The sequence below is a fragment of the Aspergillus fijiensis genome (genome assembly GCF_003184825.1).
Source record: "Aspergillus fijiensis CBS 313.89 unplaced genomic scaffold BO72scaffold_17, whole genome shotgun sequence".
In the NCBI taxonomy this organism is placed as follows: domain Eukaryota; kingdom Fungi; phylum Ascomycota; class Eurotiomycetes; order Eurotiales; family Aspergillaceae; genus Aspergillus; species Aspergillus fijiensis.
In genome coordinates this window covers 39,776-61,182 of record NW_024468993.1, presented here as the reverse complement: position 1 = coordinate 61,182, position 21,407 = coordinate 39,776, and the positions used below count along the sequence as shown (strand labels likewise).

At 51.7% G+C, this 21,407-nt stretch overlaps 8 protein-coding genes across 8 annotated transcripts; 3 read left to right on the top strand and 5 right to left on the bottom strand.

Annotated features, from left to right (window-relative positions):
* Positions 1–1,059: 1,059 nt before the first annotated feature.
* BO72DRAFT_447023 (flavin reductase family protein) lies at positions 1,060–2,343 on the bottom strand. The gene is made up of 2 exons (XM_040944436.1): positions 2,158–2,343; positions 1,060–2,074 (listed from the first exon to the last, which is right to left on the bottom strand). Exon 2 carries the CDS (start codon positions 1,999–2,001, stop codon positions 1,216–1,218), a length of 786 nt encoding a protein of 261 aa, XP_040802369.1. The 5' UTR covers positions 2,002–2,074; positions 2,158–2,343; the 3' UTR covers positions 1,060–1,215.
* Positions 2,344–2,734: 391 nt separating this feature from the next.
* BO72DRAFT_426703 (homoserine acetyltransferase family protein) lies at positions 2,735–4,188 on the top strand (the record flags this gene model as incomplete). The annotated part of the gene is made up of 6 exons (XM_040942955.1): positions 2,735–2,879; positions 2,938–3,433; positions 3,489–3,598; positions 3,663–3,810; positions 3,870–3,949; positions 4,005–4,188. The coding sequence occupies 6 exons, from the start codon at positions 2,735–2,737 to the stop codon at positions 4,145–4,147; spliced, it is 1,122 nt and encodes a 373-aa protein (XP_040802368.1). The 3' UTR covers positions 4,148–4,188.
* Positions 4,189–4,611: 423 nt separating this feature from the next.
* Positions 4,612–6,779, top strand: BO72DRAFT_375304 (polynucleotide adenylyltransferase; the record flags this gene model as incomplete). Its single annotated transcript, XM_040941172.1, has 7 exons — positions 4,612–4,760; positions 4,831–4,979; positions 5,044–5,418; positions 5,486–5,697; positions 5,759–6,365; positions 6,410–6,524; positions 6,578–6,779. The coding sequence occupies 7 exons, from the start codon at positions 4,612–4,614 to the stop codon at positions 6,777–6,779; spliced, it is 1,809 nt and encodes a 602-aa protein (XP_040802367.1).
* Positions 6,780–7,642: 863 nt separating this feature from the next.
* On the bottom strand, positions 7,643–9,476 carry BO72DRAFT_375305 (uncharacterized protein; the record flags this gene model as incomplete). Its single annotated transcript, XM_040941173.1, has 3 exons — positions 7,643–7,843; positions 8,037–8,560; positions 8,696–9,476. 3 exons carry the CDS (start codon positions 9,474–9,476, stop codon positions 7,643–7,645), a joined length of 1,506 nt encoding a protein of 501 aa, XP_040802366.1.
* A 703-nt stretch (positions 9,477–10,179) lies between these two features.
* BO72DRAFT_71682 (cell division control 45 family protein) lies at positions 10,180–13,083 on the bottom strand. Its single transcript, XM_040950641.1, has 2 exons — positions 12,099–13,083; positions 10,180–12,029 (listed from the first exon to the last, which is right to left on the bottom strand). The coding sequence occupies exons 1-2, from the start codon at positions 12,921–12,923 to the stop codon at positions 10,239–10,241; spliced, it is 2,616 nt and encodes an 871-aa protein (XP_040802365.1). The 5' UTR covers positions 12,924–13,083; the 3' UTR covers positions 10,180–10,238.
* A 1,131-nt stretch (positions 13,084–14,214) lies between these two features.
* Positions 14,215–15,713, bottom strand: BO72DRAFT_467659 (GPI-anchor transamidase; the record flags this gene model as incomplete). The annotated part of the gene is made up of 2 exons (XM_040946849.1): positions 14,215–15,425; positions 15,629–15,713. 2 exons carry the CDS (start codon positions 15,711–15,713, stop codon positions 14,215–14,217), a joined length of 1,296 nt encoding a protein of 431 aa, XP_040802364.1.
* On the top strand, positions 15,684–17,526 carry BO72DRAFT_401769 (glutathione synthetase). The gene is made up of 2 exons (XM_040942189.1): positions 15,684–17,413; positions 17,475–17,526. Exon 1 carries the CDS (start codon positions 15,844–15,846, stop codon positions 17,377–17,379), a length of 1,536 nt encoding a protein of 511 aa, XP_040802363.1. The 5' UTR covers positions 15,684–15,843; the 3' UTR covers positions 17,380–17,413; positions 17,475–17,526.
* A 53-nt stretch (positions 17,527–17,579) lies between these two features.
* BO72DRAFT_447016 (putative mitochondrial phosphate carrier protein (Mir1)) lies at positions 17,580–19,372 on the bottom strand. Its single transcript, XM_040944435.1, has 5 exons — positions 18,797–19,372; positions 18,229–18,648; positions 17,861–18,155; positions 17,754–17,801; positions 17,580–17,694 (listed from the first exon to the last, which is right to left on the bottom strand). Exons 1-5 carry the CDS (start codon positions 18,913–18,915, stop codon positions 17,653–17,655), a joined length of 924 nt encoding a protein of 307 aa, XP_040802362.1. The 5' UTR covers positions 18,916–19,372; the 3' UTR covers positions 17,580–17,652.
* Between the last annotated feature and the right edge of the window lie 2,035 nt (positions 19,373–21,407).

Below are 21,407 nucleotides of genomic sequence, written 5' to 3'. Positions count from 1 at the left end.
AATCGTTCATGGGAGGAGCGACTACGGAGTAGTGTTGGAAACTTAACTTAGTAGTTAGTACGAGGTTCCTCCCTGGTCATGCCCTCCCGGGGACCTCCAACGGGCGATGACTGTCTGAGTCGTTGTTGGGTTGAGAAGAGCCACTGCAGCTTAGGTACGGAGTAGTCCCCCCCAGCTTGGACTAACTAGTCCAATTGTGGCTCCTGTTCTTTTTATCTGCTTTTCTGCCTTAAAGAGGCGGCGTCGGAAAAGAAAGCCACCCCAAGAATGAATGGCAGCCCAAGCGATTCTAGCCTGACCGCTTTGTAGTGATTCAATGAATTCGACACCGGTTCCTCTTGTGACGCTTGAACACAATCCCAAATCAAGCAACTTGAGCCGGTCGATCCGGCTAGGTATTGAAATCGAAAGTTGGACGGAAATATCTGATTGGAATTACTCATAGGAACGAGGGAGGTCTCTGTGCTAGACCCTATGGAAGGACGGCAGAAGCAAGCCGAAGAAAAGAAGACCGAAACGAAAGGGGAAAAGAAAATTGGACTGGTCCCGCCTTCGATGGATTTGTAGCCCATGTGACTATCAAGTATTTAGTTCCCTTACAGCCTCATTACGGGACTTGGCCACCACAGTATCCTGTCATTTCGCCCTGTAAAGATAGTGTGTGTGTGTTGTGTAAGATAGAGGCAACTTTTATTCTGTCACCTCTTTATCCCTGAGGTTGCTGGGGTAGCGAAGATCAGTTTCGACGCTGAGATATGATCGCCTGGAAGTCTGATGAAGGTCTGGACTCTCCGCGGTTGGAGTCTGGGGGAATTTGAAAGTGGACACGGGCACTGAAACTGTGCTCCAGCTGTTCTCCGTATGGGGGGGGGACGAGCTTTAGTTGACCCGAGCAGATCCACCTCGGGCGGATTCCATACAAAACACTTCCTCGGTCGGCTCTCTTTCGTTCCCCACTGATTCATTTCCCTTCCCATCCGCTAACTTTAGAACACGTCGCAGGCAGTCAACAATGAATGCCGTTCGACTTTACTCACATCTTTGGGACTGAACTTGCAACGCGATTTCCTCAACTCATATGACCACCGTACCCTCTCTATTGTGAAAAATTCTATCGATCATTCTATCATGCCTCTAGCTGCTATAACAATAAGCATCACCCGAGGAACCTTTACATCTCCCACCTAAGTCACTGGACTTTACTTTCCATATTATCTAGAAATGCGGTCTAGGGATCTCAAACGCATCCGTAGTCCGCCCGTATGAAATGCCCCCCAGGCGACTGATGGGCTTGAGAACCTTGAGATCGACAATACTCTTATCCTCATTGATGGCATCATCTCGAACCCAGAACCGGACACCTTCAATGATCGCGAGGACACTGGACTTCTTCCCCGGGGTCGTTCGGCTTTCAAACTCCTTGGTCTCGACAAGCTTCCCTTCAATGGACATGATGGACTCTTTGACCCGAGCTGGTTTGACAATGGTACTGGGCTCTTGGTGTAATCCCGAGACCTCCCATTCCGATACGCCATAGGGAGCATTGATGGCAGTCGCATTGGCCGCTTCCACGAAGTGCTCCGAAATGATATTGATCACACATTCCTCGGTCTCCGCCAGATTCTTCAGGGTATCTTTCGCCTTGTCAAGGGAGCCAACAAAGCCCACAATAAAGAGTGGAGGATCATGGTTGATAACCTGTGAGTAACTGAACGGGGCAAGATTGGCTGTCTTCCCATCCTTGGACTTCGTGCTGATGAGCGCAATGGGTCTGGGGACCATCCCGGAGATGAGAAGTTTGTAATTAGAAGCCACGGGGCGCCCTTCCTCGTACGGGTCAATTTGCACATGGTTCTTCTTCAGACTCTCGCCTCCATCGTTGCCTCCGTCTCCCTCCTTCCAATCGGGCTTGGGAGGCTTCGAAAAAGTGACGGGGATGTCCCGATTGAAGTCCGGCCGAGATGCCTGAACTTTCTCGAAATCGTCGTGATTTTGGACCATATTCGAAGAGTGAGAAAAGGATCGAGGAGGACAACTTGCTCGGATGTAGGGACAGGGAATTCTCTTTGGGACACTAGGCATGCGTTAGTAAAGCAAGCTGCTGGTGGTGCTCGATCATTGGGTATGGAGACTGTCCAGTCTGGGTTATTGACTTACGCAAGATGATATTTCGGCTTCAGAGAGTGGCACAAAGTGATTGATGAGACACGGTGGTACATTGGGACTGGGCTTGAGAATGGACAGCCGAAGGACAGGGCGGGATTTCAATCTGGCGTGTGGTTGCCGTGCTAGGACCGAGCCATATTTCCACAATGACGTGTCACAAGTGTGCTCATATTTCCACGCCACTCCAGAATGTTGAGAGCAAAGATATAGCGTGGCATTAAAGTCCCACTGTCGATAAGTTATCCGTGCCGCATCTCCCGTTTGTAAGCGTCCCGAATAAATAGCCCCGCGGCGGGACGGAAAGTCAGGGGAGCATTGGGAGGCTTATCAAGTTATCATCAACCGTAGCTGAATATAAAACCCCGCACGGCTGAGAAGCAAGCAGGGAACACGGCTGTATCGGGTGCTTCGATAAGAGGAAGACAAAAGGCAAACATGGCAAGGCAAGGCTCGCAGACCGACCCCTCGTTCCCCATCTATCCCATCGCCATCACTTCAGCATCAGCACCAGTGATTGTTCTACGAGCAAGTCTCCCCTCTCAGATTCTATAGTTCTTCATTCGAAATGATGACGAAGAACGATTACGAGACCTTCAAGCTGGGAGATTGGGAGCTTCAGAGCGGGGAGAAGCTGGTCGACGCCTACATCGCATTCAAGACGTTTGGAGATCCCAAGTCGCCCGCCATTGTTTACCCCTCCTGGTTCTCAGGCCGTATGTAACTTGATTTACAACTTACAAGGTAGTCGTGCACTTACGCTGATATACACAGAGATCTCCGACAATCTCTGGTTGATCGGAGAGGACAAAACCCTTAACCCCAATAAATACTACATAATCATCCCCGCACTCTTCGGGAACGGCCAGTCAACATCGCCATCCAATTATCCCATTCAAGGGCCCTTCCCAAAATGCTCCATCTACGACAACGTTCGCGCTCAGCATATGCTAGTGACCCAGCATCTAGGCATCCCTCATTTACGTGCAGTGCTTGGATGGTCAATGGGAGCCGCGCAAAGCTTCCAGTGGGCGACACAGTATCCCGAGTTTATGGATTTAGTGGTGCCATTTTGTGGTTCAGCCAGGACGTCGCTCCATAACCAGGTATTCCTTGAGGGCGTGAAAAGTGCACTACTCGCAGCGAAGCACATTTCTTCAGCGGGGTCTGGAAATGCCGGTGTTCTCGAAGCCGGTCAGTCTGATAGAACATGGAGCGAGAGAGAGAAACAAATCGGGCTGAAGGCTTTTGGTAGGGGCTATGCTGGCTGGTAAGAATAATCTTTGTCTGGAGCGGGAGACATTCTGACGTGCTCTCTGTGAAAGGGGATTTTCACAAGCATTCTACCGGGAAAAGCTATATGAAAGCGTCCTCGGATACAAAGATCTAGAGGATTTCATGGTGAGCTTCTGGGAGAGCTGGGCGCTCTCGAAAGGTCAGCCTAGCGACGCGCGAATGCATGCACCGAGGACCCTTCGTTGATAGGACCTGCATTTTAGACCCAGCCAATCTCCTGACAATGCTGCAAACATGGCAGAATGGAAATGTGGCAGATCAAGAGCCATACAACGGGGATTTCGAGAAGGCCATGGCTTCTATCAGAGCAAAAGTCTTGGTCTTGCCTGGAAGAACCGACCTATACTTCCCGTAAGTGTGTCGTGCTGCGTGTGTTATCTTGAGGCAGAAACTCATAGCCAACCGCACAGGCCCGAGGATTCGGAGTATGAGGTTGCCTGTATGGCACCGGGACTTGGTGCTCTCGGCATTTTCCCCTCGATTTGGGGTCGTAAGTTTTGTCCTACAACCTGACTGAGGCTTTAATCTAAGGCATATCTCAACAGATTGGGCTGGTGGTCCGGGATTGAGTAAGGATGATCTCGGCTGGTTGGACAAGAAGTTGAATGAATTTTTTCACGGGGAAACCTCTTCTGTCAGAGAAACATTGGGGGAGAAGCTCAAGTCTATGACCTTGGGAGGGCACTAGTAATGATTAAGGTGGATCCAAGCAGCAAGTAATAAGTTAGTATTCAAACAGACTGTCGTGAACCTGTAACCGAACTTCCCAGTGAATTGGATTGTGCTTTCCCGCAATCAACCATCATCCACACGCACGTGATGGGGCTGGAATGCTGAATCAGCTGCTGATCTGGTGGCCGGCGATAAACCTTCAAGCGCCTCCTCATTTCCAACTCCGAATCGATCAAAGCAGCTGTTACAATTCCAGCCACTTTTCCTTACCTTCCCTTTTAATCCTCCCCCTTTCATATTGTCACTACCACGCTCTAAGATATTCCTTTCATCATAGCTGGTGATTTCCTATTCCACAATTTGTAAAGTCTTTCCTTCACTTTTCGCGCCTATTCCGTATCTAGTCGCCTGCCTGCCTACCCAGCGCCTATTCGGCGCAACCGCTTTATCCTGTAACACTCGACAGACGAAAGAGCCAACATGACAGCACCACCAGCCAGGCAGTGGGGAGTCACTCCTCCGATTTCCACCGCCCTTCCTACTCCAGATGAGCTTACCGCCAACGATGATCTGATTTCCGAGCTGAAGGCGCAGAATAACTTCGAAAGTCCGGCGGAGACCGAACGGAGGTGAGACGGATCCTCTCAGGTTTGGCTGAAGCTGCTTCAGAAAGATGCTGACTTTGCTTGTGCACCCTAGACAACAAGTCCTTCAACTTCTTCAGCGTGTCGCCATCGAGTTTGTCAAAGTTGTCAGCCGCAAGAAGGGTCTCTCCCCTGCAGCCGTGGAGGCAGCTGGAGGGAAGATTCTCACATACGGCAGTTACCGCCTTGGTGTTTATGGGCCAGGTTGGTTTGGCCGAATTTGCCTGTCAGAGCTAAGATCAGGGATATTGATGCCTTTTGTCAATAGGTTCGGATATTGATACGCTGGTGGTCGGACCCAAGCATGTCGTCATCGACGATTTCTTTGCTGAATTCCCCCTTGTCCTTGAACAGATGGCTCCACCTGGAGCAATCGAGAAAATGACACCAGTCCCCGATGCGTTCGTCCCAATCATAAAGATGGAGCTGTCGGGCATTAGCATCGATCTGATATTCGCGCGCCTGATCGTACCATCCGTGCCTATGAGTCTCGACCTAAAAAACAATGATTATCTGCGAGGCTTGGATGAAAAGGAAGTTCGGTCGCTCAATGGAACCCGTGTGACCGACCAGATTCTGGAGCTTGTACCTCAGCAAAAAACCTTCCGCCTGGCCTTGCGCGCCATTAAGCTGTGGGCACAGCGTAAGTGCCCATGTCCATGGTCTCAGACTATATTTCTTGTTGCGCTAATATCACCTCTTCTGATTAGAGCGAGCGATTTATGCCAATGTTGTGGGATTCCCAGGTGGCGTTGCTTGGGCAATGCTTGTCGCACGAGTGTGTCAACTATACCCTCAAGCCACCGGCTCAGTCATTGTTGGCAAATTCTTCCGGATCATGACAAAGTGGGCCTGGCCTCAGCCCGTCTTACTGAAGCCAATTGAAGATGGCCCTCTCCAAATGAAAGTGTGGAACCCTAAGGTAAAGCTTCTCCGAGAAAAGTAACGATGCGTGGCGAGGTGAGTAACTGATGTCAGTATAGATCTACAACGGTGATCGGTTCCATTTGATGCCCATTATCACGCCTGCCTATCCCTCCATGTGCGCTACTCACAATGTTTCCGTGTCAACCAAGACTGTGATTCTTCGAGAGTTACAGAGGGGCGGTGACATTGTGGATAAGATTTTCATGAAGCAGCTCAACTGGAATGATTTGTTCAAACGGCACACGTTCTTCACTCAGGACTACAAATACTACCTCAGCATTACGGCTTCCAGCCGAACCAAGGAAGCAGAGTCGGTGTGGTCTGGTCTTGTGGAATCTAAAATCCGCCACCTCGTCGGTGCCCTTGACAGGAAGGCTACAATTGCCGTCGCCCATCCATTCCCTAAAGGTTTCGAGAGGGTACACAAGGTTTCTTCCGAGGAGGAAATTGAGGCAGTCAAGACTGGCTCTACTAAGTACCAGGATAGGGAAATCAAAACCGAGACCACTGATGAGACTAAGGATGCGGCCCACGAAGCTGCTGCGCAAAACGGTGCGGAAAATAAAGAGATTCCGGCTACGGAAGAGAAAGCTGCCGAGGACACTCGAGTCATGTATACGGCAACGTACTATATTGGGCTGGAGCTGAAACCACTCGAACCAGGTACGTCAAATGCGCCTCACCTGTGAACTCGCTGACCTGTGAAGGTGCCTCACGGTCATTGGATATCTCATCCGATGCCCAGCTGTTCAAGTCTCTTTGCACCACATGGCCTGGATATCAGCCCGGGGTCATGGATGTGGCTATCACTCATGTTCGCAAGTAAGTGTCTCATGCACTACACAAGCAAATCTTATGCTGATGATCATTGCCAGTTTCGACCTGCCGGATGATGTTTTCCAACCCGGAGAGAAGAAGCCCCTTCGGCCGAAGAAGAAGGTCATTAAGAAGTCCGACACAAGCGGCCACAAGCGGAGCATCGATTCATTGGACGTAAGTGCAAACAAGATAGTCAAAGTATATCACGAAGCGGCGCTAGCCCACGTAACGAAATGCGCATCATCGCGTATCGTGTGAAACTTGTCAGATCCGATGTCTGGATATAACTGATATCAACTGATTTCACAGGACGCATCCCAATCGGCTGCCAAGCGCCAGGTCACATCCAATGGTATCTCCAACGGGGTGGCTAGCACTGCAACCACGCCCGCGTGAGTCGTGGTATAGTGCATCCGAGAACACAATTCCACCGGGGCCTGCTCCCCACCAAACACAAGCCGAGGGCCAGAAATTGATGAACGGTATTTGGGTTCGAAATAAGCCGTTCCCTTGCTCTGGACGAACAAGCATTGATAAAAACACAATCGCAGCCGTATCTGACCGATTACCCAGTTGATCTGGTATCCGGATTGCTTGCATTGCGAACAAGTCGACGCCTACCGGCAAAACTTTTTCAAGGTTGGTTCTTCTACACTTCTCTGCCCTGATCGTCTTTCTTTGCGCTGCTTCCAGTCTTCACTTCGTACTCCTCATATCCCTGCCAGCCAGCCAGTGGCATACTACAGATGGTCATGCCTCGCATCAATGAGGTGCCGCCGGTTTGTAATTGGTCGTAAGAGCCGGACAGCTATCTTCCCATGACTCAATGGCCGTAAGGGTACAGGATATCATTTGGAGCCGCTTTTCAGGAACCGACGGTTAACCGCTGTACATAATGCCTTGCATGCTTTGACTTAGGTGCTGGTGTATCTGCCAGTTAGGTCTAGTCGAATAAAGCTACACATTCCGTGGCCATGGGGCCACTCTAACACAATCTCAGTTTCAGATTTAGCTGTCCTTCCACTGATTTGACGCCGTATAATGTCTATGAATGACTTCTATCAGTATGATTAGTGTGGTATATGCACACCCAATTTTGTCGTAACCGAACATCACTCTAGTCAACTCCACGCCTCAACCAGCTCACACAATGTTCCCTCCCCACCGACATTACCCGGGAATACCACAAACGGAATCCCCGCATGTCGCGAGGTTGGCTCATCGCAACGCCAAATTGGCACTCCCGGCGCCGCCTGGCCGACCACCATGGCGCGCCTGATCTCCAGTCCTTTCGTTGCCGCATCGGACGAAGTGATCCCACCCTATTGCCAGAACCACCAGAAAAGTCAGCCATCCAGTCATGGGCAATCAGTCAAAACCCTTTAGAGCAAACCCCGCAAGGTCCCAGAATTCCCAAGCCCATCTGAGCGAAACCACATAGAAAAACATCGAGCCAGGAAACGAGCCGCAAAGGAAAAAAAAAAAAAACAAAAAAAACGAATTTGCTCTACGAACCTTAGCAACAATATACCGCGGCCTTACCCCAGCGACCACCCCCCTCAACACCTCCACTAAAGCCTCTGCCACTCTTCCTCCGATCTTTAGACTCTCCCCTCCTCCGTCACCGGTCACGAGATCCCGACTCGTCATCACCAAGGTGTCCTTCCCTGCTTGCAAGGACGTCTGGATGTGGGTAACGAGGTCTGCCATTGCGGTGTGAATTCTGGGGGTCTTGTCATCGGTGGCGTTGGCGATGGGAGAAGGGGTAGGCTGGGTAAGGAGCGCAGGGACATCGAGGGTCAGGATGGCGAGGGCGTTGGTGCCCGTCGGCCCGTGGCGGTCCGTTAGAGACTTGAGTTGCGCGGTGGTCTTGGGCACGTACGAGCCGGCCAGGATGAGCCCCCCTGTACTTTTGGGGTGCGGGAGGTCGAGAGCGGTTGCTGTGAGGGGGGAAATGGTGGGGATGGAGAGGCGGGTGGAGACGAACGAGGCGGCCGTGCGGTGGAGGTAGGGTTTTGCGGACGGGGATTGGGATTTGGCTTGATAGTATAGGTTGTTTATTCAGCATGGGTGACCAGATGTAGGAGGAAGGGAAAGAGATGTTTGGGGGGTTATCCGCCATGCACCTTGTTTCTGATCCGGGATGAGGAAAGAATAGGGGCCGGGGGACATACCCAGAAGTAACCCGGCGACAAAAACATGCATATCCGACTCCGCGGCGGCGTTCACGATTACCACATTGCCTTCGGGAATCTGTCGCATCTTCTCGCACACGACTTCCGGTCCTCCGAGACGAATATCCTCGATGGTGATCGAGTGGATGTCCTGGGGGCTGAACCGTCCCGGTGCTTTCTCCATCACGTAGTCCCTGAGGTCGGAACTGTGGAATCCGAAGGTGGCATCGCGCGCGAACGGGGTGGTGCCCGCAGGAACGAGTGAGTCACCCTCGGCGACGTAGTGTACGTCGTTGATGGTGAGGCGGCCGCCTTGGAAGAAGAAGGGGGCGAGGATGATGGCTGCGGCGGGGCCGAACACCGACTGCGCGACGTCGGCTTCGAGGGGGAAGTGGCCGCGCAGCGTGCTGTCACCGCGGAGGACGATGTCCACTGTCTGATGGGTGCGTGCGGCGGCTTCGGCGACGTTCTCGCAGATGGTGCGGATCAGCTGCTCGGCTTCGCTGGCGGGAAAAGCGCGCGAGTTAGTCAGGATGAAGAACCCGCCGGACGGTTGGCGGAACTCCTTGACAAGGGTGTCAATGTCCCATACGGTAAGGACAGCGATGTCATGGCAGGTTTGGGTGCCAGTGGGGTCGTCATCAAGCACGACGAGACGACTGGGTGAGGTGGTCGAGAGGAGCTTGGCGATCTGGGCTTCAGCGTCGATGGTGGACTCAGGGGGCAATTGAGCCAGGGTGCTTTGGCGCGACAGCACCGGGTATTTGCGAATACTAGCCATGGTGAGTATGAAGTTTTCTATGGCTTGGTTATTCGGAACATGATGGGGGGGGGTTTGTTGTGGTGAGGGCGCAATAAATAGACTGGAAAGATAAGGCGATGTGGGGAGATAAAGCGGGGAGAGAGTGAGGAAGATCGGACAGAAAGCCGAACTCCCCGTGTCTCCAATCTTCAGTCACTCCACTCGGTCGAGAGAAATAAGAGAAAAAATCATATCTTGCTGAATGCATGATGCTATATGCTATGCACAGGAAAAGAAGACCAGGACATCAACAACAGTCAGCAGCCAATCCACTCAAAACACCACAAGCGCCATGACAATGTGCGGAGATGCAAATCAGTCATCATGAGTGAAGCAAAGCAACCAATGACAGAATGCAGCTATATCCAAAAGTGTCAATTCCCACAACCAACCAACCTGAAGATGTCACAGTCATTGAACACAGTGAGAAAGAAAAAAAAAGAAAGTCGAATGATCGCAAAGATGGTCATCAACCTGTCATTATGCATGTCCTCCTCCTTTTATGTCTTCCAGAACTTTAAAGCAGAAAAGAAAACAGAAAACAAAAAATTCACCGGCACTCCTCGAAGCTGCATCCCGTGCAAGATAGAGTATCAAAACGTCCATATACCGCCTCAAACATGACTAGGGAATAAGAGATTGGTGTGTCAGCAGGCGCATCAAGATGATTATAGAGCATGAAACAGTAACAAAGGGATGGGTCGCGGCATAAGCCTAAGAACATTTTGCCAGCCGCGGCTATCAGCCAACAACGCTGCGGAAGCTGAGAGCTTCGAGAAAGCCTCCTAGATCCTCCTTCTGCACCTCGACCACGCAGTGCTCGAAACTATCGATGCGGACGCGGGCACTGGTCTCTTGGACCACTTCCTGGAAGGCAATCCCAAACCGATTCCGCAGAAGGTGCTTGTTGCCACGCAGGTCCTGCTCGTCCTCGGATTCCGATTCGGACTCTGAGGAGGATTCTTCGGTTTCCTCGTCCTCGTCCTCGTGCTCGTCATCATCCCTTGCTGCACGCTCCGCAGCGCGTTTGACTCGACGCTGCTCTCGCTCTTTCCGGCTTTTCTCCTTGGACTCCTTTTTCCGCCGTCTCTCCTCGCGGCGTTTGGTTAGAGCAGCAAAGTCGACAACACCTCCTCCACCTCCTGTGCCGACGACCACATAAAGACCTCGATCCTCATCAAGCCCGGCCAGAACTAATGGGGTGCCAACAGCCCGTCTGCGGCCGATTTTGACGGTATCCGCTCGTTCCCGTTCCTGCACGCGGATGGCCTCCGCGACCCAGAGAGCCAACTTCGTCAGCGCTCCAGGGTTGGTGAACAATTTGAGATCCGGGCCGTCCTTGACAACGGCAATGCGGAATGCGCGCAAGTGCCGGATCTGATGTTTGGACAACAACGATGTACCAGTGCGCAGGATGGCGCGGTGGAGATGTTGTGCAAGAGAAAGTGAGCCGAGGAGCAGCGTCGGCGACTCCGATGTCAGTGACAGCGCATCATACGCACTCCAAAACCGGGGGAGAAGACTGGACAGGTCAGATTCAGTAGATACATCGTCATTCGTCTCGAGGGCAGGTTTCGATAGCCGTTTCGCATCCCACGTGCCAGGAGCATCCTCCGGGCCAACCTCTAGAATAGCACCAATGATAACGCCGACGTCAGTGGCAGAAAGGCAAGCTTTCCAACCCCAGCAGCGGACGAAACCCCACCCTTCACGAGATGCAGCATGACCGGAGGCTTCGGGAGGAACAAGCCCATCGAGTCCGTACATGGGTGCGTATTTGAGCAGACGCTGCCGTAATACTCGCTTAAGTTCCATATCCATGTGAGTATAGTTTTGGTGACTTTGATTAAGACTGATGCCCATCTTCGCGAGCAGTTTGTGTAATCGCTTCTTACCATGTTCCGTCCAGACATGTAATCTTGATGCCAGGTAGGGGCTATGAAGCATACTGTCGTAGAGCGACCAGTGTCGAATGAGAAGGAACCGAGGCTCGGGAGAGAGTCGGATTGACTTGTCGGTTGGTGACCGAGCAGTGGTCGGGATGACACCGTTGATTTCGCCTCTGATGTCGCGCTCGTAGGGATCTGGAGGGTTTAATCGGTGGACTTCATCTCTCATGATCTGCCGTATTCGTTCGCCTCGTTCTCCGCCCCAACCAGCCGAGCCACCATACTCCAGCGCGTTAGAAACGCCCACGCCGGACATCGTTCGGCCACTAAGTTCCAAGCTCGACACACCTACAATGGCCAGCCACAGTAGATCATTATCTTCTCGACCAAGCTCGGACGCAAGTGAATATACAAGGGACGATATCGGCTCCGAGTACGACGTGCCGGAGTTATAGTAACTCTGCAAGAGGCCTTCATATTTCCTTCGCATTCGAAGCAACCGACGCCTTAAGGACCGTTCAGAAGGCGGTTTGGGATGTATGGGGGATGGCGAGTCCGACGTCGGCGTAACGGAGCGAGAGGAGTTAGAGGAATCGTGCCCCATCCTTCGGGGACGACTTGGAGATGAGATGATATACGAGCCCTGCACGAGAGCAATCAGGTTAGCCTCGAAGAACAACCGCCGCGAGTACCGCGGACAAACAAAACATACCGAATCACTCCTCCTACGCTGACGAGGCGGACCGTCGTCCTCGTCGGATTCGTCCTCATCGTCCTGGCGCGACCACGACTTCCGCTTCTTGGAATCCGAGCTAGAAGGATGATCGGCTTGACCGTCGCTCTCCGATCCATCGGCGTCAATGTCGTCAAAATCATCTGCTTCCTCATCCACCTCCGGCATCGCCATCAATTCACAATACGCCTCTCGCTCCTTACCGAGCTCCTCCTCAATATCTCCGTCGTCGTAGACCACAATGCCCCCATTGCCCGATGCGTACCCGGGTGTGATGCACCCTCTGTCCACCCCGCGCAGTTTCCGTCTCTCATTGCCGGTACCAGTGTCTGCTATGCCACCAGCATCAGTGATAGCCTCGCCCCCGAACACATTGGATAGGTTCCAGGGCCGTCGTGCGTCGAACACCCAAACCTCCACCCCTCCCATATCCTGTGCCCCTCGTCCCTCGTCATCCTCGTTATTGTTTTCGTCTTCCTCGTCCGGGCCACTCAAGCACAAGATCTCGGTCAGGTCAACCAAGCCACCCACCCCGAGACAGATGACAACACCCCCGCTACCGCCATTCGTCGTCCGCATGGGTTTGACCAGCTCCTCGCCGGCGCGCGAGAGATCACCATAGCCGGCCACGGGTTGGATCTTGTGGGGGATATAGTCGCGCTTGAGTAGGGCGGTCAGGATTCGACAGGCACAGAGCGCATCGGGTTCAAGGGCGACGAGGATGAGCACCGGTGGGGACAATGGGTGATGTGAGCGGAGTAATTGTAGGTATAGATGGGAGATGAGTTGACGAGGGAGATACATGGCGGTGGGTGAAAACTAAGCAAGGCGCGAAAAGACACACCCCCGCCGCACTACTTCTCTCCTCGACTCGAACGTGGAAGGTAAGGTCCGTTGGGCCGGTCTTTTCTTTTAGGTGGGTAAGTTCTTATCGAGAATCACCTCCACACACGCGCGCGCGCGTATGTATGCGCGGGTTAATGATAGTATTCGGGGGAAAGTTTTCAACAAACTGGTAAAGTAGACAGTGAAGTGCGAGGAGCAGCAGGACCACTAGCACCAGCAGCACCAGCAGCAGCGACAGAAAGGGCCCCCTTCCACAGGCCCCAACTCCGTGGGGGGGTTTAGATAGAAAGATGGTGGGATAACAATGGGAGGGAGAGAAGTAGGAGGAGCAATCTCTTGCAAGTTAAGGGAAGAACAAATTCTAGAAGGTCAAAGACTCCATTGTCTAAGAGGGGTAAGATGTTTATTGGGGACAATTGAGATCGAGTCAAGAGAGGGCAAAGTAGGGCAGTTGAGCGGCTAAAGTAAGTTAACAGAAGTAACGAAGTAATAATCGGTTTTCCCGTCGCGCATCTCCAGGGCCCGACGACGCGTCTGGCACGTGCGGGAGGTCGAGTTTCTGCCAAGCCTTCTTTTTCTCTTTTAGGATTCATTGCTTTACTCCCAATTCAATTGGTTTCCACTGAAGAATTTCCCCTTTCCCTCAGCCTTCCCTTGCCAGGAGGTGCCCAGTGCCCAGTGCTCTTTCTCTCTTTCCTGTTTTTCTTTTCTTCTTTTTGCTGGAGACCTTCGGCATACTTTCAGTTGCTGGTGTTGCGAGGGAAGGGCTGACAATGTTTCCAATTCTTCTCACACACTTCCGTCTCTCGTGTTACGCGCTTGTACTGTATGTACCTGTTTGTCTCGGAGGGGTTCGTTCCTGCTTATAGTTAGATGTTGTACCACATGCGAATGAACATTGATTTCTCCGTAATCAGACCAAGGATAGGATTGCCTTGTATGAGTTCGTCCTAAAATCGACGATATCATACCCGGTTCCAGATAGATTTGCGTTTGCGATCATTGTTTGAATATGGTCAGAAAAGCAATTGCCGCCGGTTCCTCTGCGCCACTACGCCCAGTCATCACAATCATCTTGGTTAGCAAGACCATTAATAAGCAAGTAGTTTCGTGATCATGAGAAGAAGGAACAGAAAAAAGAGAGAGAGAGAGAAAGATTAATAACGAACGAGCTTAGGTATAGTGGAAATGAACACAAATAGAATATACGAAAACTGGACACGCTTTACACGCCATACGACATCCCAAATCAAGCAGAGCTCGCGCCTAGAACAGAGCCGCCGAGCCAGACGGCAGCACATGCACCAAGCACAGTCAAGCCAATGAACCGCTTCTCCCAGGTGGACTCCTCGGTCATCCTCGCCGGTCCAACCTTCATCTTGACTGTGTGATACGGGGACAACTGATGGTGTATGTCTGACTCCGGACGTGAAACGGCTGCCCCAGCCTGCAGAACTGAGTCATTGTGCCCGGCAAACATGTCCCGGTCGTGTGTGCGCCATTTCTCAAGCAGCCGGGCTATCTCAATGAGGTCCTCCTTGAGGGAGCCCGGCTCAGTGCCATTGACATTCTCAACTTCGACATTCTGAACATTTCCGAAGAAGTCGACCACCGTCCGCAGGCGACCTTCCTGCTCGCCGCCAGGGAAGAGGTCCCACCGCACGCCCGGCTGGGAATGGATCTTGGACTCATCGTAAGAATCGAAGAGGTCGCCCAGGGTCTGTTTCGAGTTCGCACTCGTTACCTGCGTTTCGAGAAACTCCAGCACATAGTATGTCCACCGGTCAATCACCGCTACACCCACATCACTGTCCGCATGGTGGGAGTACGAGGACTGGTCGAGCGCACTCGATCCGGTGGCAATGATGTTGGGCGAGTAGAAATGCGTATACATGGTGTTGGCCTGGCAAGTATCGATCATGAACAGAAGCTCATGGTAACGCTTCTTTTCCCACATCTGACCAAAGGCATCCGCCAGATCCCATGCCCCGATCTCCTCAGAATCCTGGAACTTCAAGAACTGGTCGCCCCCATGGCCGGTCATGTATACCAGAACGTTGCTTCCTGCATCGGAACCAAGCCGCTTGCTGCGGGGCACGTCCTCGTCGAGACGGTCGGTCAGGAGGCGAATGAAATTCTCCACGGTGACCTCGTAACCGCGATAGTCGACTTCGATGTTGTCGCCATAGAGATCGACTGCGCGGTCGGCGTTACTGTAAACGGTTCCAGGAAAAGCGTTGCGGGGGTTGCAGGCCATATCGTCGGGGAGCATTAGGATAATTTGCGAGTCAGGAATACCCAACCGCTTAACGGTGCGATAGAGGGAAAGGACATTGGCGAGGTGGCGGTAGTTGAACCAGAAGCGAGAGGTAGAGACGAGAACGGCCCAGTTCGACGTATGCTCAGAGGTTACGGAGACTGTGAATAGAAGAAAAACGAAGGGAAGGGCCCGAAGGAGCCCTGGAAACAGGGTCAACATGGCGAGCAATGGGAGGAGTTTAGAGCATGATCAAAGTGGATGATTATCAATGCAGATGTGACAATGGCCAGGCACAAGCACAGATTCGGGGGCGGCGGCGGAGGAAGAGCGGCAATCCTCAGGCACCGAAGCGGATACGGTGGAGTCAGTGCGCTAACTACATTAGGAATAGAATCAGATTGACACTTAATCAGTTCAAGTGTCAAAAGACAATCGTTCACATGCGCATCAGTCATAGGCCCATCAGTACTAGGTACTAGGTAGGCCATGAGGTAGTGAGGCAGTGCACAGCTCTGTGGTGAGCGGACTGCTACTCTCTCATTATTTTGTATCCGTGTCTGAGATAAGATGATCAATGGTGTCAAATCTACTGTACATCCATGTGAACAATAACCTGACATGTACCCTCCACCACTATCCGAGGAGCAAGACCTCTGGCTGGCTTCCAGCGTTCAGGATTGGCAGATAAATCATGGCTTCCTACTCAAGCGTGTCCGCAGCCAATCTGCACACAGTGTCCTCTGCTGTCCCATCGGAGTCACGCTGTTCCCAACGCCATTCCCTCGAGCGCAATTCGATGAAGCACTAAACCTGCAGAGCATCTATAACGAGCTGTACTGTGCTATGACCGAAGATGAGCATTGGATACAGACAACCATACAGGAGATCCTTCACGTCAACCCGCTTGCTGCGGCTTTGTGGGAGATACACCAAGACGTCAAGCGCATAGGTGGGTACACCCAAAATATTTCATGTGGAATATTTCGTTCGGACTACATGCTTCAAGGCGACGGAACCTCCAAGCTGGCTATCGACCCAGCCGACGGCTCTATCTCCATCCCGCAGCTGAAGCAAGTAGAGTTCAATACCTTCTCCTGCGCCGGAGCATCCCACGCACAAAAGACCGTGGATATGCACCGCCATTTCACCCGTACAGGGGCATACAATTCCCTCACAAACAGAAACTCACCTGTTGGTCTTGCTGCCTTGCCCGAAAATAACAATATTCAATCACTAGCTGCCTGCCTCGCAGAAGCGCACGCCCTCTATGGGCAAGCAAAGAGCAAGGTAGCTGCAGAAACAGCAGTCCTCCTTCTTGTCCAGCCCCAGAACTTCAACATTGCTGACGAGCGGCCCGTCGAATATGCGCTGTGGAATCAAGCCAGTCCCGTCCCAGCCTACCGTGTCGAATGGGGCGACGATCTACTCGAAACCACATCCCTGTCCAAAACGAAAGAGCTGCTCTTTCACCCATCGTGGCTGCAGTCACAAGTCCCAATCGAGATCTCCGTCGTCTACCTGCGCGCAGGCTACGAAGCCGACGAATACGACCATGTAGGCAAGAGGGCGCGAGTGCGATTGGAGACATCCCGAGCGATCAAATGCCCATCATTGTTGGCACAGATCCTCACATTCAAGAAGGTTCAGCAAGCCCTCACAGAGCCCGGATCTGTGGAGAGGTTCCTGTCACCGAACAAGGCGGCCAAGATCAGAAAGACGTTTGTACCCATGTATCCGCTGGATGAGTCCCAAGCGGGTCTGCGGGCTCGAAACTGGGCAACTGATTCAGATGTCGCGGAGAACTACGTGTTGAAACCGTCACATGAGGGTGGGGGCCACAATGTCCATGGGGCGGATATACCTGACTTTCTGGCTTCGGTTGCGCGTTCCGCGTGGTGTGCATACATCTTGATGGAGCGCATCCACTCGCCGGCGGTGTATAATGTGCTCATGTCGCCGCAGGGCATTGGTTCGGGCCCGGTCGTATCGGAGCTCGGCGTGATCGGGACCTGTATCTGGAAGAAGACAACAGAGGGCTCTGAATTTCTGAGCAACGCAGTTGCTGGGTGGTCATACAAAACCAAGCATACCGACGTGGATGAGATGAGTGTGTTGAAGGGCTATGGGTGCTTTGACACTCCACTCCTATACTAATGTGTTCTTGAACAAATGTTAATCCACACATATAGTAAGTTACACAAGTCATCTCGATCCCTGATGTCATGACAAACATACAGTAACGCTTCAAGTATACTAGTGTACTATTCCCAACCGATGCGATCGGCAGTACCTACGCCGGATTGGTACAAACCGCCGTTGGTGGCGTCGGCGGGATACAACCTCGCAGAATCATGCTCTAATCTAATATATATGCATTGTTTCAAAACTAAAGGTCTAACATGATCAAGTAATCGTACAATTCGACGCTTATTTGCCAATCTCAACACCACCAGTGGCACCGAGGAGACGCTACAATACTCAATTAGCGATCTGCTTTGGAAGCAGCTGACGAACAGAGATCCACATACCTTAATGTCACCGTAGATAGCGAACTGACCAGCGGTGATAGTACCAACCTGGAGAGGATATTAGCCTTCAAAGTCCAAATCTGTCGTCCTTTGAGGAGTGAACATACCATGAAGAGACGAGCACCAATACCGGCGTAAGAGCCACGGAGACCAAGCTCCTTACCGATCTTAATGAGACGAGAAACGGTGCCCTCACCAGGCTCACCGGGGGTCTTGTTGATCTTGGAGAGCATAGTGTCGGCGGGCTGGGAGACGATGGCAGCAGCGAAACCAGCAATGAGACCAGAGCCAAGGTTGATACCAGTCTTAGCACCCTCAGAGACAGAGTTCTTGTCAACGAAGCCGTAGACAGCCTCGACAGTCTTCTCGAAAACAACGAACTTGGCCATAGTGTAAGGAACCCTGCCGGAAGTTAGCAATGGCGCATATCATTATTTATGGGCGCGGGCGGCCGGGAAGTCGCGGAAAGACATACTGCTTGAAGAGCATAGGACCGAAACCAGAGTAGAAAGCACCGATACCCTCGTTCTTGAGGATCTTACCGAAACCGCTCATGAGACCGGAAGCGAAGGTAGGCTGGGAGACAAGACGAATACGGGTGGCCTCAAGGGGGCACAGGGCGATATCAGCGAAGAACTCAGCGGTGGCGGAAGAGGCAAGGTAGATAGCGGTGCGGTTGTTGGAGGCAGTCTCGTAACCGAGCTGGTTAATCCACTGCTGCTTGAAGAACTCGTAACCTCCGAACTTGAAAGCACCCTGGAGGAAGTAACCGGCAGCGGTAGGACCGAAACCAGTGAGGAGAGCGCCAGCACCCTCGTTGGCAATGACCTGCTTGAAACCACCAATCATACCACGGTTGTAGGTGACCGGGTCGAGCTGGATTCTGGTCTTGACGCTGCAAGGCACGAGAAAGAGAGAGGACGTCAGCAACGGGCATGGTCGGATGGCAGGACAGGCAAGTCGATCAAGCGCGCGCACAGGCGGAAATACTGAGCGCGTTCTTCAATTGCGACGTGGGCGAGACGAGACGGTGTCCGACTTACACATCGACAGGAGTGAGAGCTCCGTGAGTGACGGAACAGCAGACAGCACCAGCGAAGGCGAATCTGGAGTAAAGGGCAAGGCCAGTAGGCGCGTCGGCCTTAGGAGTAGTGACGGACATTATGTATGAAAGGGTATATGGGATGTTATAGAAAAACAAAAGGAAAAGGAGGAGAGGAGTGTGGGGAGAAGGGAAAGAAGAGCGAAGCGATTGAAGCTTTGCAGAGATTGGAAAGGAAGAAAATGGACTCGGGAGGCGGCCGGCAACGGGGGAGGGAGTGAGAGAGTCGACTAGGACTAGTTTGAAAGGGATGGCCGGAACCTCGCTGCTTTTGGCCCTAGTGGCTAGCGGAACCCGAAAACTTTTCGCTGCCAGTGCACCGCGCCTTGGAACCGCTTTAAATCCGATCTCCCGGTCAACACATGGCAATGATGATGGCAAAAGTTATTGAAGGGAAAAAAAGAAAAACGTCGTCATAGTTAGTATAAGGAATTGAGTAATGCTAATGATAGCATTGGTAGGGTAATAGGGCTGACTGAATCACCCCCAATCTCCCAATTACACGTCTACTGTTGAGTCTTGGGAAATTCTCGACAAGTGGCTGGTGGCTCTTCTACCAAGTGATATTAATATTGTTGATACTGTTGTTACTGTTAGATCTTGAGAAGTCCTCCTCCAAGCCTGAGGCATTCCAGTCCCCGTTCTCCCGTTAGTTACCCGCCATACTTGTTCGATGAAGAGAGACACACACACAATGACATCCTCCATGGTTACCTAGGTAGTGATGGTCTTTTCTCTCATTCTTCCCTATCTATCCTTAAATTGACACGCATATTGTTAAGAGGACTAGCAATATTCAATTGACCTCGGATCCTCTCTGACCGTAAAAGAATCTGAATCCTTGGAACTCCGCCCAGCCCGACAAGGTCCCGGATTGGCGCATGAATCCCCTTCGGTCAACGGGAAGCCGACCGAGATATCCAGGCGGATCTCATCCATCATGCTAAATTTGGGTTTCTACACCCTGTCGCTCACAAGGTGTTCAAACATCTCGATTGTGTCTCTATTCCTGAGAGCTTCTTCACGGATGCGATGCGGAACTGATGTAATGCGAGCCTATCTTACAATGATGCTGACGACGTAGCTCAATCAACCATGGGTACAGTAATCTAAATCTGAAGCCCGATCCGTACTTTCGGGAGACAAGCTGTCACTCACATCATTTCAGAGCTACTCATAGCCTATTCTATGATTTTGATTCAGTTTACAGTTCTCGTACTCCTGCCGAGCGACGCCTACGACTGAACAATGCCCCCTGGAAGAGTCGATACATCTTATACAAGGTTTGACGCCTGCGGCCTCCGCTCCGGTCTGTCGCATTACCTGCTACCCTGCATCACCTTCAAGGTTGACACATACCTAAGGCTCCGTTAGCTTCTAAGTCAGAGCATCCGACGGAAGAACGCGAAATATGGCAATGAAAAACCAGTGAGAATGCTGCCATATTGCGAAAGAAGAACTCGTGTATCCTTTTGGCGATCTCTACAACGCCATGAAGGATGTCTTACAGTCAATTGTACTCTCAGGTAGAGGCAATGTCCGGCACTGACAGAGGCGCGAATTTGTATATGCACCCGGAGAGCAATGCGACTGATTCGAGGAATCGAGTTACACCAGCTAGTGGTCATGTTGCTCAGGTTCTAGGAGACATTGCCTCATTTGCTAATCCGCGGCCGACAACCCCAGGCTTCATCCAGCATAGCAATTCTTGAAACTTTTCCGGCCTCACATGTGCCATAGGCAATCCAAGTTCCTCCGAGAAAGAACTATATGTTGTTTGAAAGCTAACTACGGAGAAATATGTGGATATTATTCGAGAGGTATACCATTCATCACCATTGATGGGAGTGGCTCCCGGTCGAGACATTGAGTACCTATTTGTGATGGTATGGGCGGGTTCAAAAGCGTAGGAGAAACGGTTCTCAGCATCAGCGCTGCATTTCCGCCGAATTTGACAAAAGTGGCAGTATTGAGCTGAATGGCTTCCACTAACCACAGTTTCAAAAACATTAGAATTACATAGTCTGATATGACTTCTCGACTTGCCATGATGATTTCGCCTCTGGTGTCCCAAGGCTTGACTATAAGTATTCGATGACGATATATGCTGCAGTAATTCTGCGGGTTTTTCGGGGTTTCGTGATTTAAGAATTGCTGTAGCGACTAGAGACTGGACAGTCGACAAATCTGGCTTGCTTCAGCTTGTATGGGCTTGTCGTGATACTCCAAGTCGACGGAATTCAGCCGGATTTAACGTACAAGGCCGCCGACAATACGAAGCCCGCCAAGACAACGAGAGAATCTCATTGTCAACTAGTATCATTGCAGACTTCCTGGAGACTACTCATATCATGAAACGCCTGATCAACACAGAACCCGAAATCCATACAGCTGAGGAAGAGGAGAAGCGATCTCGGGGGCCTGGAAATACAAGTATGGACCATATAGTTAACTATAAGCCATCAAAAAAACAGATTGGTCTCCTATTCAGACCTCCAGAATCAAGGTAGGTTCTGCAAGCTAGTGGGGCCACATAAATCGACAGGCTGTTG

Bases quoted from the DNA above. Each gene is read 5' to 3' on its own strand.
- BO72DRAFT_447023 (XM_040944436.1), bottom strand. From the start codon at position 2,001: ATGGTCCAAAATCACGACGATTTCGAGAAAGTTCAGGCATCTCGGCCG.
- BO72DRAFT_71682 (XM_040950641.1), bottom strand. From the start codon at position 12,923: ATGTATCTCCCTCGTCAACTCATCTCCCATCTATACCTACAATTACTC. The intron at 12,030-12,098 runs GTATGTTTTGTT...GCTCTCGTGCAG, and splicing joins AGCGTAGGAGGAGTGATTCG to GGCTCGTATATCATCTCATC.
- BO72DRAFT_401769 (XM_040942189.1), top strand. From the start codon at position 15,844: ATGTACCCTCCACCACTATCCGAGGAGCAAGACCTCTGGCTGGCTTCC.
- BO72DRAFT_447016 (XM_040944435.1), bottom strand. From the start codon at position 18,915: ATGTCCGTCACTACTCCTAAGGCCGACGCGCCTACTGGCCTTGCCCTT. The intron at 18,156-18,228 runs GTATGTCTTTCC...AACTTCCGGCAG, and splicing joins GGTCCTATGCTCTTCAAGCA to GGTTCCTTACACTATGGCCA. The intron at 17,802-17,860 runs GTATGTTCACTC...TATCCTCTCCAG, and splicing joins TTGGTGCTCGTCTCTTCATG to GTTGGTACTATCACCGCTGG.